This window comes from Antedon mediterranea, chromosome 5 (genome assembly GCF_964355755.1).
Source record: "Antedon mediterranea chromosome 5, ecAntMedi1.1, whole genome shotgun sequence".
Lineage (NCBI taxonomy): Eukaryota > Metazoa > Echinodermata > Crinoidea > Comatulida > Antedonidae > Antedon > Antedon mediterranea.
Genome location: NC_092674.1, coordinates 23,058,579 through 23,076,528, shown reverse-complemented (window position 1 = coordinate 23,076,528; position 17,950 = coordinate 23,058,579). Strand labels below are relative to the sequence as shown.

General features: G+C 34.5%; 1 protein-coding gene across 1 annotated transcript; it reads right to left on the bottom strand.

Moving 5' to 3' along the window:
• Positions 1 to 1,924: 1,924 nt before the first annotated feature.
• On the bottom strand, positions 1,925 to 16,994 carry LOC140049628 (putative Ras-related protein Rab-33). The gene is made up of 2 exons (XM_072094566.1): positions 16,578 to 16,994; positions 1,925 to 7,696 (listed from the first exon to the last, which is right to left on the bottom strand). Exons 1-2 carry the CDS (start codon positions 16,809 to 16,811, stop codon positions 7,220 to 7,222), a joined length of 711 nt encoding a protein of 236 aa, XP_071950667.1. The 5' UTR covers positions 16,812 to 16,994; the 3' UTR covers positions 1,925 to 7,219.
• Between the last annotated feature and the right edge of the window lie 956 nt (positions 16,995 to 17,950).

Here is a 17,950-nt window from a genome sequence, read left to right as displayed (position 1 = left end):
TCCATATTCAGTGGACACCTCTTATTCAGTGGACACCCCTTATTCAGCGGACACCCCTTATTCAGCGGACATCCCTTATTCAGTGGACACTCTCTATTCAGTGGACACCCCCTATTCAGTGAACACTCCCTATTCAGTGGACACCCCTATTCAGTGGACACCCATTATTCAGTGGACACCCCTTATTCAGTGGACACCTCCTATTCAGTGGACACTCCCTATTCAGTGGACACCCCTTATTCAGTGAACACTCCATATTCAGTGGACACCCCCTATTCAGTGGACACCCCTATTCAGTGGACACCCCTATTCAGTGGACACCCATTATTCAGTTGACACCCCCTATTCAGTGGACACCTCCTATTCAGTGGACACTCCCTATTCAGTTGACACCCCTTATTCAGTGGACACCCCCTATTCAGTGGACACCTCCTATTCAGTGGACACTTTCTATTCAGTGGACACCCTCTATTCAGTGGACATCCCCTATTTAGTGGATACCTCTATTCAGTGGACACCCCCTATTCAGTGGACACCCCCTATTCAGTGGATACCCCCTATTCAGTGGATACCCCCTATTCAGTGGACACCCCAATTCAGTGGATACCCCCTATTCAGTGGACACTCTCTATTCAATGGACACTCTCTATTCAGTGGACACCCCCTATTCAGTGGACACTCCCTATTCAGTGGACACCCCTATTCAGTGGACATCTCAATTCAGTGGATACCCCCTATTCAGTGGACACTCTCTATTCACTGGACACTCTCTATTCTGTGGACACCCCTATTCAGTGGACACTCCCTATTCAGTGGACACTCCCTATTCAGTGGACACCCCCTATTCAGTGGACACCCCTTATTCAGTGGACACCCCCTATTCAGTGGACACCCCCTATTCAGTGGACACCCCCTATTCAGTGGACACTCCCTATTCAGTGGACACCCCTCATTCAGTGAACACTCCCTATTCAGTGGACACTCCTCATTCAGTGAAAACCCCTCATTCAGTGAACACTCCGTATTCAGTGGACACCCTCTATTCAGTTGACATCCCCTATTCAGTGGACACCTCTTATTCAGTGGACAACCATTATTCAGCGGACACCCCTTATTCAGCGGACATCCCTTATTCAGTGGACACTCCCTATTCAGTGGACACCCCCTATTCAGTGGACACTCCCTATTCAGTGGACACCCCTATTCAGTGGACACCCATTATTCAGTGGACACTCCCTATTCAGTGGAAACCCTCTATTCAGTGGACATCCCCTATTCAGTGGACACTTTCTATTCAGTGGACACCCTCTATTCAGTGGACATCCCCTATTTAGTGGATACCCCTATTCAGTGGACACCCCCTATTCAGTGGATACCCCTTATTCAGTGGACACTCTCTATTCAATGGACACTCTCTATTCAGTGGACACCCCTATTCAGTGGACACTCCCTATTCAGTGGACACTCCCTATTCAGTGGACACCCCCTATTCAGTGGACACCCCTTATTCAGTGGACACCCCTTATTCAGTGGACACCCCCTATTCAGTGGACAACTATTCAGTGGACACCTCCTATTCAGTGGACACTCCTTATTCAGCGAACACCCCTTATTCAGCGAACACCCCTTATTCAGTGGACATCCCCTATTCAGTGGACACCCCCTATTCAGTGGACACCCCCTATTCAGTGGATACCCCCTATTCAGTGGATACCCCCTATTCAGTGGATACCCGGCCGTAATAAGGCGATACATTCCTGTGAAACAAAGGTCAATATATGTTTAACCCCATTCGATTTAACCCCAACTTGATTGAACCCTATAATTTGTTCTCTTAATAGGGTTCTACTGTAACACAAAAGATAGTTGTGATGTTTCAAACAGGCTAATTTTCCCTGGACATTGCCCACCTCTGTATTTTTCCTCCTGGATACCCCCTCCCCAATTATTCAAATAAAATTCAAATTTCTCTTTGCAGATTACAGTAAGATATTTTTGGCCTACTATTATTAGTCGTTGTGTAAATATCTCTTGCTTTACTATTCAAAGACAGATTTGAATATGGGGGGATAGGTTGAAACGGTGGGTGGGCCTAGAACAGTTTCAATGTACTTATAATAATTCATTTAAAAAGAATAAACACATTACATTTAATAAATAATTTATTTTTCTGATTTACATGGAAACAATTGTCTGTACTTTTTTTTAGCTAGAAGTATTATACATTTATTGATCACCTAGTAGGAAGGAGGAACAAAGAGTGGTGCATATCACTGGATAGATTCACTATTCAGATATTGTTAAATCGTATGTAGAGCTAATATAACAATAAAATGTTAAATCCCTTAAATATGTATTTATTTTATATTATAAATCTTGTAGCATGTATCTCTAAAATAGAAATAAACCCCTGTTTTATAATATGCCTCAATGTAACAGCTCGTTGAAATATAGTAAATAATGCATGACATTATAAAATGTCATTTTTAGCATATAAATTTCATATTTGTGTATGAAGAATATACGTATAATGTTAAAGTAATTGCTACTGGACTATATGTCCAATATTCGACGGAGGGATGAGAAGTGGGAGGAGGGTGATAGGTGGGAGGAGTGGTGGGAGGAAGGTGATGGGTGGGATTAAGGTGTGAGAAGAGTGAGAGGTGGGAGAAGTGGTGATGGGTGTTATCAAGGGTATGATGAGGGGTGGTGGGAGGGATCAAGTGTGTGGGGAGGGTGAGATGTGGAGTGCGAGAGGTGGAGTGGTGGGAGGGATCAATGGTGTGAGACATTGGAGGTGGGTTGGGTCAAGAGTGTGAAAAGGGTGTGAGAAAGGATGAGAGATGTTTATATTATTAATATTAAAACTGGCATTACTTTTTATTGGTTAAAGACCTTCCTATCTCTGTTAAAATTGGAAGCAAATTTAAATATTACTATTATTTTAGTAATACAGTACTATTCAAAGATAAGTCCCATTTGAAACACCCCATTAGCAGTGTGCTCTGCAATCATATCATAAATAGTATGCCATAAATGTTTCAAACACTACAGATGATGGCTTAGTTTAATGATACACAATCACACGTCGCAATATGGTAGCCTCATCTACATTACAGGATGTACACAGTATGCTTTGTAACAAGATACTGCTCTTCTCTAAATAAATTAATTTAAATATTGTCAGTTGAATTTAGGCTAATTATCAGTGAATAAATATTAAGCAATCAACTTAGACCATTAAAATGTTCTTATATTTTTCTTTAATGACACATTTACTATTGTTCATAACTGATATTGTTACATTTTCATTAGATACTGTTTATGCAAAATGGTGTCAAATGTTGTAATGTCCCATAAATTTACATGAATAGGATCACATAGTGATAGCAAAGATAGACATATATTTAGTTTTCATGATTGTTAAATTCGTTATGATTTCTTTCCCATTCATTTTGAGTTAAAATATTAGTTAAATCATTATTATCCAACTTTTTTACGGACCATGCGACTGCTAAAAAGTTCAGCTTCCAAATAAATTATTATTATTATTGTACCAGCATTTTTGTCATGCCATGTGATTATGCTGAATTAAAGCTGGTCAGTCAGAAGGAGATTCGTTCAAACAGTTCTTATTTGCCTACACTATCAAAATAGTTGACAAAAAAATGTATTGTGCCCAAATATGGTAGCGATTTGCCCAAAAATGGTAGTGATATGAACTCACCATGGCCATATATGGGCACATCACATTTTTTTTCATATAAAGTTTGGTAGTGTAGACAGAGCTTTAGATTATCGGCACGATAGTCCAGAAATGTATTTCAAATGTAATCCTAAATTAGCTAACCGCTAATAATGTTATAATGGAATCAACCAGCATGGGAATGTGCCTACCCATCCCACAATCCACCCCTTAAGCTTGGTTCCCACTAGAACGTAACGCAAGGACGTAAACGCAACGCAAGCATTTTAACCAATGACAAGCGAAGTTTATAGACAGTTAGCAATCACAAGCGAATAAGCCATCGCTTGTGATAGGTCAATTGGGAACCACGCTTAATGAATCCGGTAAACATCCTTCTTTGTAATAAATAAATATGTATTAAACATTAAATATTTAAATAATTAATTAATTAGTAACTTGTTTGTCTATTTGCACTTATACTATTGGTCCTGATCCTCTAGGCTCTATAACAATGCTATCAGTTCAGAAGATAATGATTACTATAATATATCAACTATAACTATAAAGGTTAATTCTTAACAACATAATTTACAGTACATGTGTTATCTTAAAATAGATAAAATATAACAATCATATTATAACCATATTTTCATTGCATTCAGAATAAATTTGGTATTTTTTTCTACTACTAATACTATACACCCGTTTATTTTTGCACCTTCAATTTTCGTGAATTTGGAAAAAAAGTATTTCTGAATTTTTTTTCCTTTGTGATAAAAAATCAGTTTATTTATTATCTACTATAAAAGTTCTGTGTTTTTAGCATTTTGTAGATTGAATGAATTTGGTATGAACATTTTTATCCTTTTCTTTTGATCACATCATTTTAAATAAAGTGGACTGGTTCCAGTAAATATAGTTTTAAAATACTTTCCAAAAATGGAAGGCTTTTTAAAATAAGTGGTTTACTTTAAAAAATGTAAATTTAAGTGAATAACTTTATTAAAAATGCAAAATGGCATTTCAAATTCTGATCTTATTAATCTTCAGTTTCATGTTTTTGGATAACAAATACATCTTTAACATTTGAATATTTAGGTCGGTTCCTAGAAAATAACTGGTTAATGATATAGCGTGAATAAATACAGTAGGACCCTCTTTGGGACACCCCTATTCAGGGGACATCCCTATTCAGGGGACACCCCTATTCAGGGGACACCCCTATTCAGGGGACATCCCTATTCAGGGGACACCCCTATTCAGGGGACATCCCTATTCAGGGGACACCCCTATTCAGGGGACATCCCTATTCAGGGGACACCCCTATTCAGAAGACAACCGTTAAGGGGATACCTTGTTTGGTCTTGAAAGTCATTTCATTTATTTATTCGACATCACAAATGTCCTGGGACCCCAAAAGCAACAAAGTCACCAAATATATCTGGGGCCCCTTTTATAGAGGTTCTACCTTATACAGTACAGTATATTTGCATTATCTACAGTACTGTACTGTACCAAATCTAATTTTTCTGTTATATCAATTACAATTATTTAATTTAAATACAAATAAATATATTAAAATATTATATATAAACTTTCAATACATAATATTATTTACTCATAAAAAAAATGTTCCATTATAAATTATTTACAACTAGCAATATTAAAAATTATATAAATATAATTGGATATTTAAATTACATTTCATAAATATTTATTGTTCATAATTAATATACTAGATTATTATACAACATATTTGTCATTTAATTACCATATTAGGTAAAAGGCCACTAGTGCCAAGAAAATAACTGTTTTAAAGAGCAAGTGATAAACAAATTTAATTAATAATTATGTATTTATTATACAGACTTACTTACTCATAGATTTATTTATTTTTAGTAGCTCCAATTTTGCCCGACATATACATAATAATAATCTTTGCAAACAAATAATTTTAATTAACTGTAAATTAATCTTTCATTATAAATTAGAAGCATTGAAATGTGAAACCTGCATTTCACAAAGTATGATAAATCGGAATGAAACGACCCACCGCCCCAAGTTTCCATATCATTTTCAAAATAAAATTTACTTTTCTTTGAGCTAATGATGATTTCCAATTTTGATTCTATAATTTATTTAAATCTATTTATAATTATATAATACCTCCCATGATAAAATATCAATTAATTCACTGAATATAAGATCAAAAGTGAACTTAAACCTGGATTATTTGTTAATAATGTCATTAAAAGAGAATAAAAATAGCACTGAAGGCCAAACAATTGTGTCATATAATATAGATATCATTATGTCCAAACTGGTGGTATAAATTCATAATTAGCTATTAGGCTCATGCATGTGTAATATTCTATTTTTAAGAGAATTTTACAGCCCGCATTTATTTTGTTTAGTTGCCTCAACATGTATAGTACATACAAGTTATTTTTAATTTGTATAATATATTATTACAATTTATAGTAATTAGTATTTATAGGTTTTGAGAAAATTCAAAATATTAGAGGAGAAATATAGGTATTAAATATTTACCATACCATTTTGCAATGAATATTTATTTTACTTTTAAAAGAGAAATTCTGTTTTTTTAGATGGATTATCTCTCTCACTCTTATTATGGATTATAACATTTGTATTATACTAGTACGTCACACTTTAGGTCGTGGCGTAGCAAGTTTGCAAAACAAAGTTTCAGTAGAGCATGTATTGTAACATGGGGGGCTGCGCAGCCCTCTACACAGCCTACAAGTACAACGCAAACTGGATAAGGAGAGTTGTGATAGATCCTGTAACTACCACAATTTCCATACCCCATACCGTCAGGTAGGGGTTTCCTGATATTTTGAGCTTCCCTTCTAATGCTCACTACAGTACTTGGCTCTTTTCGTTTAATTAATAGCGAAAAATGTTTTGGAAAGCACCTGGTATCCTTAGTGGGATGGTTGGATGTACTGTATCTTAAAAATGATATGGTTTGGCAAAGCCTTTTTATAAAGTCTCTCAATGCTTAAATTTTCAAACTTGGGACTTCTACAATTCTTCAGTTATATTACTATAAGAAGTGAAACAACAGCACATGGGTTATCAGCAACCAGTAATTGCCATCTTCGGATAGTTGAATTGAAACTTTTTAAATACAGTAGGCCTATTTGTATCATTATGGTTTCATAGGGTATTTTTAAAGGTTAATATGCGACATGAAAAAAAAAAAAACTATTATCACAAAATTTAGGATTTTGTATCGTTGGATCAAAGACTTGTTTAAATACCTGTATTAAATTATGCCTTTAAAATTGGAATGCCATTATACTGTATTGCAGTCTCTCTCTATTCTACATCATAGATTTCACTAACAAACTATCAATAAGTTACAAAATATATTGTTACATCATTACAGTACAACACACATACAAGAAAATATTGTGTGATACGAATATCTTTACACTATTTTGGTAGACCATGCTTATTTCTACAGTATCCTCGTACAGTAGGTGAAATGCGTGTTGTATTTTCTCAACATGGACAGGGTCCGTCAGAATCTCGTTCAAATTCGTAATGCGGGTTATCCGCCATTCGTACAATCCTAGTTTTATGAGCATCTGTAGCCGGCGTTGATAATGACATCATTGGTCTATGCATTTTAAGTTTATATGCCAGAGTCGTAAATATCGCTTTGATATTGTCCGATTCCACTGAATCTAAAGCGGATGTTTCAAACAACGGCATATTGTTTGCATCCGCAAATTTCTGCGCCATACCGGTTGTGATTAAAACGTTATCTACCATATCGCATTTGTTTCCAACTAGAACACGTGGTATATCCGGAGCGAGGGAGTGTCTGTCGCATTCGTCGATCCACATGGGTAAACTTTCAAAAGTACTTAATTTAGTCATATCGTAAACAAACACAACTGCGTGAACGTTGCGGTAATAATGTTGCACCATACTTTTACGAAACCGCTCCTGCCCAGCTGTGTCCCATAGTTGTAACTGTGAATTCAAAAGAACAAAAATAAGTATAGCTATAGTATTTGATTAGCAAAGCCATCAGTGATCAGAGGGAACTTATAATGGGGATACTTTCATGAAAAGAGATAATACTGTATATAGATTTTTATACTAATGGCCAACCTCTGAGAGACACCCTTATTAACGCCCGTATTCTTAAACCGGACTTTAGTCGTAGTTCGAAGTTCGACTTGAAAAAGTCGTAGTTCGAGCTATTACTTCAAATTCGATTAAAAAACGAAGTAGTCGAAGTTTGCAGTTCGACTTAATGAAGTCGAGCTTTTAGTCGAGTTGCACACGTCTGGGTAACAAAGGCTATACATTGGCCAATGACAAGAGAGTATTTGAGGAGCAGACGAAATTTTGCGCATTGATATCACTTTCCATTTTCTTACAACACTTTTTACACATCAGGACTATATACATGAAAAATAATTTTAATCGTTAATTATTAGAACAAGTAGTATTAATTTAACAGTGAAGTATATTTGATTAACAACAAACAAAATCTTCAAAATATATTTAGGAACCATGGCGGTACGGTAACTTATATATTTTCTAGGCCCCCAACAAAGTATGATCGCGAAGAACCACGCACTTCATAGCGTGACAAGAAAGCGCTAGGCCCCCTAAACATTCCATCGCGTGGTGAATTTCTGCATCTGCCATTGTCGCTATGGCATGACGTAGTTCAAGTCGGACTTGCGCGAAGAAAATAATGTAATTTGTATACGGTTGTAAATAAAGATGATTTTTATTATTATAACTTATACCAATGTATATTTAATTAAGCTAATATAAAAATAGATACTTCATTCTTCAATACTGGCCAATATAACAACTCAATGACTGTTAAGTTTTTCATAAACATCGTTTAAAAACCATTTAGTCGACCATTTAGCATGCCCCCTCCAGGACTAAAAAAATCGATCAAAATCCGTCTCGATTTAGTCGAGGTTGGCCTGAATTAGTCGGCGATATAGTTGAAGTTCGGTTTATGAATTAAAATGACGTCATTTTTAAAGTTTTAGCTCGAACTACGACTAAAGTCCAGTTTAAGAATACGGGCGTAAGGGTCATGAAGCTGTTCCCCTTAACAGAGGTTGTAACCTTAAACTTAAATTTCTTTTACAAACAATTAAAATTTAACTATTTAGTATGCTAGGCTATAAAAGTTATAATATAAAAGGTAGAATATAAAAGCACCGTGTGGGTGGGGTGCATGTGTGTGCTATAGAAGGAGTGCCGTCTAAATACAATGGGAGAGTAAATATTCACCATGGTATTTTCTGTGTACAGGTAGATGAGCAGTAAAAGGTGAATTAAGTTCTTTACAAAAAATTGTTTTAGAAGCATTAAAGATACAAATTATATTGTAGCTTGAAAAAATGAATATTCCTTCCAATTTTTTAAGTTTATTTTCTTCTTTTCAGTAGACTAGAAAATATGTATAGAATACAATGCCGATGTTGTCACTTGTATAGGTGTGTCTCTCAAACAAGGACTATATTTCATACTAGGGTATTTGTGGTCTAATAATTGTAGTATCTTTAAATCACATTAATTGAAAGGATTAGGTCATTGGATCCACCGGCAATGTTTAGTATACTGTTATACACTGTATAGCTAAGAGCCTGCTCAGACTAATCTACTGTATGTGTTTGTATCATTCACAGCATACAAATGTTTGTGTCTGAACTAGACTGTAGTATATGACCTACTGTATTATAGTAACACTGTGAACCAGTGGCATAATGTAGAGGTCTGAGGCAGCTGGTTTACAGTGTCATTATAGTTGATGATACTACAGTCTAGTTCAGACACAAACATTTGTATGCTGTCTGTGTTTTTAGCCTTTTTCGACATATTTGAATGCCCGTTTTTTCCTCTGGTTTTAGCCAGTGAGCACTCATAGTTAAAAATGATGTGAAAATTGAACACATCGATGACGAAATCAAGCATCTTGACCTTCTGCTGTTAAAGACTAACCAATCAAAATTACTGTACACCTAAGACTATAAGTGCAGGTAGCCTTCTTCTAAAATTCCTAGTTCATACTGTAGTATTTATCGGCAGAATTGTTGATTTTAGTAAACATCGACACTACAAAGTGAGACAAATTTATGATTTGATGAATTAACACAATGACTCGATGAATTCAGGCTAAACCATAATCAATATGAATAATAGATTGGATTAAGTCGCCAGAAAAGGTTACTCTGGGTATATTAGCAATGGCTCAGTACACGTTATTAGATATGTTAAAGTCATCGATCATTGCGGCATGATAGGGTAATATTCCTAAATGCCATCATTAACATTAATATACTGGTCATGCACCACGGCAATACTATGATTACTTTCCACTAGGTACCATTATGCTCAATTTCTAAAAAAATTACTGTAGACTTTCATACGCATCCGACAGCGAGCACAAACTTGCCAATTACAGGATGGATAAACTATTTTATATTTTACCGTGCTTATAAACTAAGTCTCATCTGAGGCTTAGGTAGTGGAGTTGAAAGAGTCGCGAGTTACAACCTTGTCACTAGGTCAGGATTGAACCTCAAACCTTTGGATTGGAAGGCAAGCATGTTAACCACCAAGTTACAGCTCCACTACTGAGACATGCAGTGTTCTCCCGAAGCAGGTTTTGCTGGACTAAATTGGTTCCAACCACCGGTATTACAAATAGTGTAAGAAAATTATACAAAAAAACTACTAGCGGCAGGTTAGGCCGAGCCATTAAAAACATAGACCAACCCACTAGCAAATGAAGGCTATTTTTGCCCGGACATGATTTCTATATTGAGAACACTGAACATGTTATACTCTATCTTGTGTCAGCTTAACCTCACTTGTTTTCAGTGTTTGCAGTGTTGTATGGATTAAAACTACTAACAATTTGGTGGTCACGTAATAAATTATTATTATTATCTACAAGCAAGTTTTTAAAATATAACTTAATTACTGTATGTGTAATAATACATTGAAGCTATAATATAACAAGAAATATTTCTTACAAAAAAACGCCGCTCATCTCACGATAACTACTGTCTACATGCATCTTATTATCTTATTATTACTGTATTATCTCAGCAAATATTTTCATAGACTGTCTTGCCCAGTCCGAGTTTCGAAACACATTTTTTCACAACCGTAGTAAACTTACCGCATGGTAACTGTTTCTTAATGTTTCCGTTTGCTTGAATATATAACTGCCTATAGGAGCGGCGCAAAAATATAATTAAGTAAACTATGACCCAGTTTCATAATATTATGATAATTGAGGTAATTCACTTGTAGTAATAAATAATTCATAATTAAGAAGAAAACCAAAAGGTTTTTTAGCTCCATTTTTTAATGTAAACAGACTACTGTAATAAATTACTGAATCATGAATGCAATAAGTACCTATATAATGGACGACATCATTCATTCACCTAATAATTGATAACGCAGCTTTAATTTATACTCATCTCTGGTGATTGACCTAAAGCATTAAATGCGCTTCAAACAAAAATATCTAGAATGCTAAATTGTAATTGCGGAATGTTTGTGGTGGTGCATATGACTATGCTTTTACTGTATTTTATTATTTATTTTCATACAGTATAGACTTACTGTATCCATAATATTGATTAATCCATTTATAAGTTGTTTTTTTATTTTTTATTTAATGTTGTAGTCTTTTTTGTGGCCAAATGTACCCAGTATTGTGAAAAGCGTTGTGTGAATGATTTGTTTATCCACGCTATATAAAAATTAATATAGATGATGTTTGTATATTATTTGTTGTACTACTATTCCTGTTTTCCTAAAATGTTCATTTTCCTATTTTTTAAAGATAGAGGCTAGACATATATAAATAAATATGTGGATTTGGATTTAAAAACTAGCTTCAGTTTATAATACAGTCCCAAAATCTCATTAAATAATAAAATTAATATTTTCTTCACTGGCATGGCATGCTTTTTGAAAATCGATTTTATGGCAAAGAGAAAACCTAGGTGTTGCAAAGGATCAGTATATACAACAGTAACGTACAGCTTAGTACTGTACTGTAGTCCTTCAACTGAGAGAGAGCATTAAAAACCTGCCAAATTATCTATTATCACTCATAAACAGCATTAACGTACACCTTTGCTGATGTCTATATTTTTGCTTTTAATTTAGTTATTAACTAAGTGGTAAGATAGAGTTATTCAGATGGTCAGATAATAAAGACGTCACAATTGTGTATTGGCTATTAATTTGCTGTATGTCAATTAACACAAAACATGCCGCGCATTGAGACAAGAAGATGAAATGAATTTCTAGACATCCTACAATTCAAAAATTTCCAAATGCTAGATATACTTTATAGAAAGATTATCTGAACCGCTCCGGGTAGGGTTGAGGCTGCCCTACGGAGGGTATTTACGCTTATGAAATATAAAATAAAGATTTACAACACTGCATGTTATAGTTAGAATGTAAAGTACAGTATATTAATTATTATTGATAATTCTTAAAAGAAACTATATAATTATACTGTATATTCACAATATTACAATTATTCACAAACATATTTTATAACTAAAATGTTTTTAAGAATAATATTCAGTGACATGAATTTTCAATCTTAATGTTATTTTATCCAGAGGCAATGTATCTAAATTATGTTTTGCTGAGACATGACATCACAAGCCAATATTGCCGTCTACAGCTTGCCAATAATTAAGCGTGAAATATTGCTAATTATTGTTGCCTTGCGTGTGTGTGTTTATATGATACTCTTTTATTACAGTTTCAGAGTGGTTACCGCATGGCTTGACATCTACTGTATTTTTATTATTTATCAATATTTGTGTTCAATTTTATAGTAATTATAGTACAGACAGTATATGGCCTGTTTCTAGCACATAGTAATGCTGAATAGCTCATCAGGGCTAGAAATTTTTAAATCCAATAGTAATCTTTGTAAACATATTAGAAAAAAGAGCAACCTAGTTAAGCACATTGTTTTTACAGTCCTACAGATTTTCATTTATTTATTGGAATAAAAAAATTCTCGCCATGATGTTCAGTAGTTTTCTGTAGTGTTTTAACTTTGCATACTAGAGTTTTACTTAATATGTTAAAGCTTTACGAACTACTAAGTCAGGGTCCTACCCACAGTACCTACTTGGCACACATGGTACTACTGTATTATAGTACTGAAACGATTATAGTAATCCTACTTTAGTAACAACAGTATGATAGATATTGAAAAGTAATACTTTGTTTCAAAAGCGCTCTCAAGCGGACTTGAACAGTAAAGGACGACAACTTAAAAGTACTCAACATTAAATATTCAAGTGCGTACTTAAGTATAAAATTACATGCATGAATTTCATGAAAATGATGTCGAAAAATTAAATATGTGTAAAAAAGTATAATTTCCAAAATGTACTATTATAATTTTTGAAAATGTTTATTTAAATTCTATATTAATATAGGTAATATAATAGTCAAATATTAGTTTTTATTATTAAATTATCAAGTTACTTCAGCTAATCTATACATTGCATGAATACTTTGTAGGCCATCATTCCAATTTGCATCGACCGACGACGATGACCAAGCTAGGGAGTGGGCTACTTTTTGAACATTTTTGGTGGATTTTGGGACCAACAACGCCTCCATGCCTATCTAGGTCATTGCAAATTGAAAGCTGTATATCATTGATGTTAAAAATAAACTTTACACTAAAAAAAGAATCATAAAATATTAAATCTGATAATACATTACTATTTTTAACTGGTGCCATTGCTTCTACGAAAACAGATAAAAAGTAATCGCATTAAACCTATGGAACTATCTACATGTAGGATTAGGAGAGTATGAGATTGTAATCTATGATGTGGTATGATGGCAATAAAAATAGACACTGACAGATTGTAAATTTCTAAAGACCATGTATCTTTTATCTAGTGCTACAGTATTCAAATTTAATCACGTCATTGTAGACAACAAATATACAGTAACATACAGTATTATGAAAATAATAATTTTTTATGTGATGTGATAATGGAAGTCTGTCAAACAGCGCCCTATAATGGGCGGTGGCCTACCTACCCTTGAGCACTTAAGGGGCCTTCCAATGCTCGAGCTGTCCCGGGGCCACTGAAGCTCTGGGTCCCTGGGTTTAAATAAATCAGTAATTGGTTCTTCAGTTCTGTTTTAATGACTATCGAGTATTTGAAATTGAAAAAGCAGCGCCAAAAACAAACTATTGTACACAGTTCAGGTTCACATTCCACAGTTTATCGTAATAATCGTGTATTATACTTCTTTAGACAATCACACGTCTTTTTGATCACTGTGTGTATTCAACCAAATCAAGGCTTGTCTACCCATTATCTTTAACAGACGGAATCATCATTGTATTGTAACATTTCAGTAGCACTGTACAATTCACATGAGTTAAGTACTGTAGAATCTCTATTATGGCTTGGACGACGCAGCACAAAGACGTGAACGCAATGCAAGATTCCGTGCTTGCGTTGCGTCTCTAGTGGGAACCAAGCCATTTGGAGACATCTTTGGTACCCAACAAAAAGAATGTCCACAACATTGCATTGCCTACCACGATGAGCACACTACGAGAAATTCCCTATATTTAAAGTACAGTATACCCAGTTCTTTAGAAACAGAGTTATATCATCATTTACAAAAACAACAAGGATATAAATCTAGTGTCTATTCAAGTACAATTTCTACCAGTATATTTTCAATGAGAAATGTACTCTGTACTTTACTGTACACCTACAATAAGAGTATTGTCCTCACTTGTACTAATAGTATACAGTAGATACAATTATAACAGATTTGGAAAAATACAACAAAAACATTTATTTTATAATTAATATATTTTTTCTGTAGCAAACATGATATTACGGATGATACCCCAATCAAACAAACAATGAAGGAAACTAACAGGAAAGTGAAACGACCCGTAGGAAGACCAAGAAATAACTGGATGAATCAAATAAAGAAAGACTTACATTACAAGGACAAGTACCGTATATTTCGGTGTATAAGTCGCACTTTTGACACGCAAATTTGACCTCTAAATTAAGGGTGCGTCTTATACACCGAACATAAATGCCTCACCACCACACAGAGTGTACATATCGTCACCTCGTTGGCTAGCCTGAGTAGGCTAGGCCTAGCTACAATGTACTAACGTAACGGCAACCTGCTTCTGCCTAGTTTTCAAGGCATTTTAGCGTGATGTTATACTAAATATGATGAAAAGATTTGTTTATTATGGAGCTGTTTTAGGCGCTCCGATAAAATTTCATTTGTAAACGTTTACGATTGGAATAGGCCTAGGCTAGGCCTAGTATTTATTTATAGTTATACGCACGATCGCCGACCGCCGTACCCCCAGCGAAAGCCCTTCTTGGCGGCCACATGTTGTACGGTATTCGATTAGTATATTCACCAGGTGATTATAGCATGGACCTAGCGTACACACTTCTCGGATACATAGATACTAATCGAATACGATGGTCCGTGAAAACGTGCGCCCTCTCGAAATGATCGAGCGAGGCTAGCCCACCACACACGTGCGTGTTACGCACACGGTCATGCACTCGATGTTGCGGCGGGTGCGAAACTCATGAATAACAAGTTAGAAACAACTTGTTGAGGCTCGGCGCGGCCGAGCCTACTGTAGGTAAGAAAAAACCTAAATAAAGGACGCCGTTGTAGATATAACAAAATATATTATTACAATAATATTGATTACAATTTAAAAAAAACATTTTTTTGATGAAATATAAGGTGCGTCTTATACATCGACGATATAAAAAATACCGACATTTTACTCTCAGTTAGGGGGTGCGTCTTATACACAGGTGCGACTTATACACCGAAATATACGGTAGACACTAACACAATAACAAACCATCCTGCCATAAACAGAAAAAAAATGGAAACAAATTGTGGAAAGCGTAATGTCGGAAGACGGAAAACGTTAACAACAACAACAAACATTACATACATTCCATTATTGAGAAATAATTTGTTTTATTAGAATTTGTAATTAATTTGCTATAACAGCCTCAACATCGAATTTGTTGTGATCAACACTGTTATTTTTTTTCAAGAATTCTTTAACTAAAATTGCTATTCATGTTGTGTCAAGCATTAAACAAACGGCGGCACTAATTAGAATAAGTCCAGCACTGTCAGAACATTTAAGATAAACACTGTCAATACAGCATTGTGTAAATACCTACTGAACTGTAGGTTACCATTCAACATGGAGCATCAGTATTTGGTTTTTTAACGATGGCGATTTATTTGAATTAGCTCCTTAAACTACTGATTATAACATTCAGTTATTTCTCCTTTTTACTCTGTATTTCACTATTTGGTGTTTCTGAAATTAACTCTTAACTCTCTCCCGGCCTCCGTGTTTTTCACATTTTCTCCCGGCGACTGAATTTTAAATTTTTTTCGGCTATAAAATACTACAAAAAAGATCAAATACCGATTAACATTTAAATCCCTGCAAAAACATCTGCAGACGGTCATGATGATTCCACTCATATACTTCACCAGAGTTAGACGATGCGATCATCATCTGGTCTTGATGATAATAGAGAGCATTAGTGATGCTCTCAAAACCTATACTACACTGCAGTACGTCAATGGCGTGCGTTACCAGTAACTGTGTATGAAAGGACTCTGGTCCATGCCGGTATTTTACAAGGCAGATTTTAATATATAAGTACATAAATAAACACAACAAACATTGACACAAAAATCTTTTTACTTTAAAGTTTATATTAAAATATTAAATAATTTTTTTTAAAAACATGTTTACCTTAAGAGATTCACCATCAACATCAATAGTTTTTTCTCTAAAATCAACTCCTATAGTAGCCTCAGTTTTTTCTGGAAATTTTCCACCACAAAAGCGAAAAGTAAGACATGTTTTGCCAACATTAGAATCTCCTATCACTATAATCTTAAAGATACGTTTTTGTTTATCTGTTTCGTCATAAGGATTCTCAAACGTCGTTTCACCGCTGGTGGTGTCGCCGTTTTTATCACCCATCCTTTGGCCTAGTGTTTTTCAAATGACACTGCCAAACGCTTACAAATAAATAACTCCTGTATATTGTTTATACTTTCCTGGTTATTTTAAATCATTTACCGTGGTAGTAAAATGAATATAGACAACAATCTGTTGCGTTTCAAATATAAATCTCCACCCTAAATTTAGCCATCACGATGTTACAGTTTCGTTTTTTTAATGAAACACCCACCCTCGTCCAATGAAATGTTGGAATTAAATTTTTTAAAACTTCAAAATATTAAATAAAACGATATTTCTATACCTATTTGTAAAAATAATAAGCAAATTGAGAATTAAATAGTCTAGTTAATTGGGAGTATATTTAATAATATAAAATATCGACATAAAAAATTAAATGTTTTAGAGATTCAAAGAATCAGAGCAGACGACAAATCTTTCTGCGATTTCGCGATTATAAAAATAAAATGAAACACGGCGGTCGGTAAAGAGCATTCCCTATTTAAATATACGTCTTTTTCATATATGAACTCTTTCACTTTTTATTTCCTTAGATTTAAGATTTTCCAACATTTTGAATGGTATGGGTAGAAAAACAAAATCTACACTTATTCTTCCATTATTACAACACTCAACAGTATTTATAATTTTGTACTAAAAAAACCAGGTCAACGAAAATACTATATCTCTTGGTGGCGCTATTAATAAAACTTGTTTGCAATCGATAACAAAAGTTTTCGGCATATTATTTATTAAATCAAATCAATTTTCCATAGAGATTTTATAGCCGGCTATTAATTCTCTTGAAAATAAAAGTTACTGAAAAGAAACCTTCACGATGCGACAAAAGAATGCACTGTAAACATTGAGCGCATTGGCTGACCTTTGGTGTGACTTTCTTCGCGTAATACACGCACCTTCCACGTGAACGCGTCACGCCCATCCGATACTCATTTCCGGTACGCATTTCCTGTACGCTTGCGAATAAAAAAATAGAAACTAGGATTTTCAGTACGTTTGGTTCTAATGTGTACATTTTCCTTATACAGTATTATTATACCGCAAATAAAATGCAAAAATATATATCATATCAGGTGTTTCTTTTTCTATTTCCAGACCCGAAACACATGAAATTTCAAACATGATAATAAGCGCAGGTT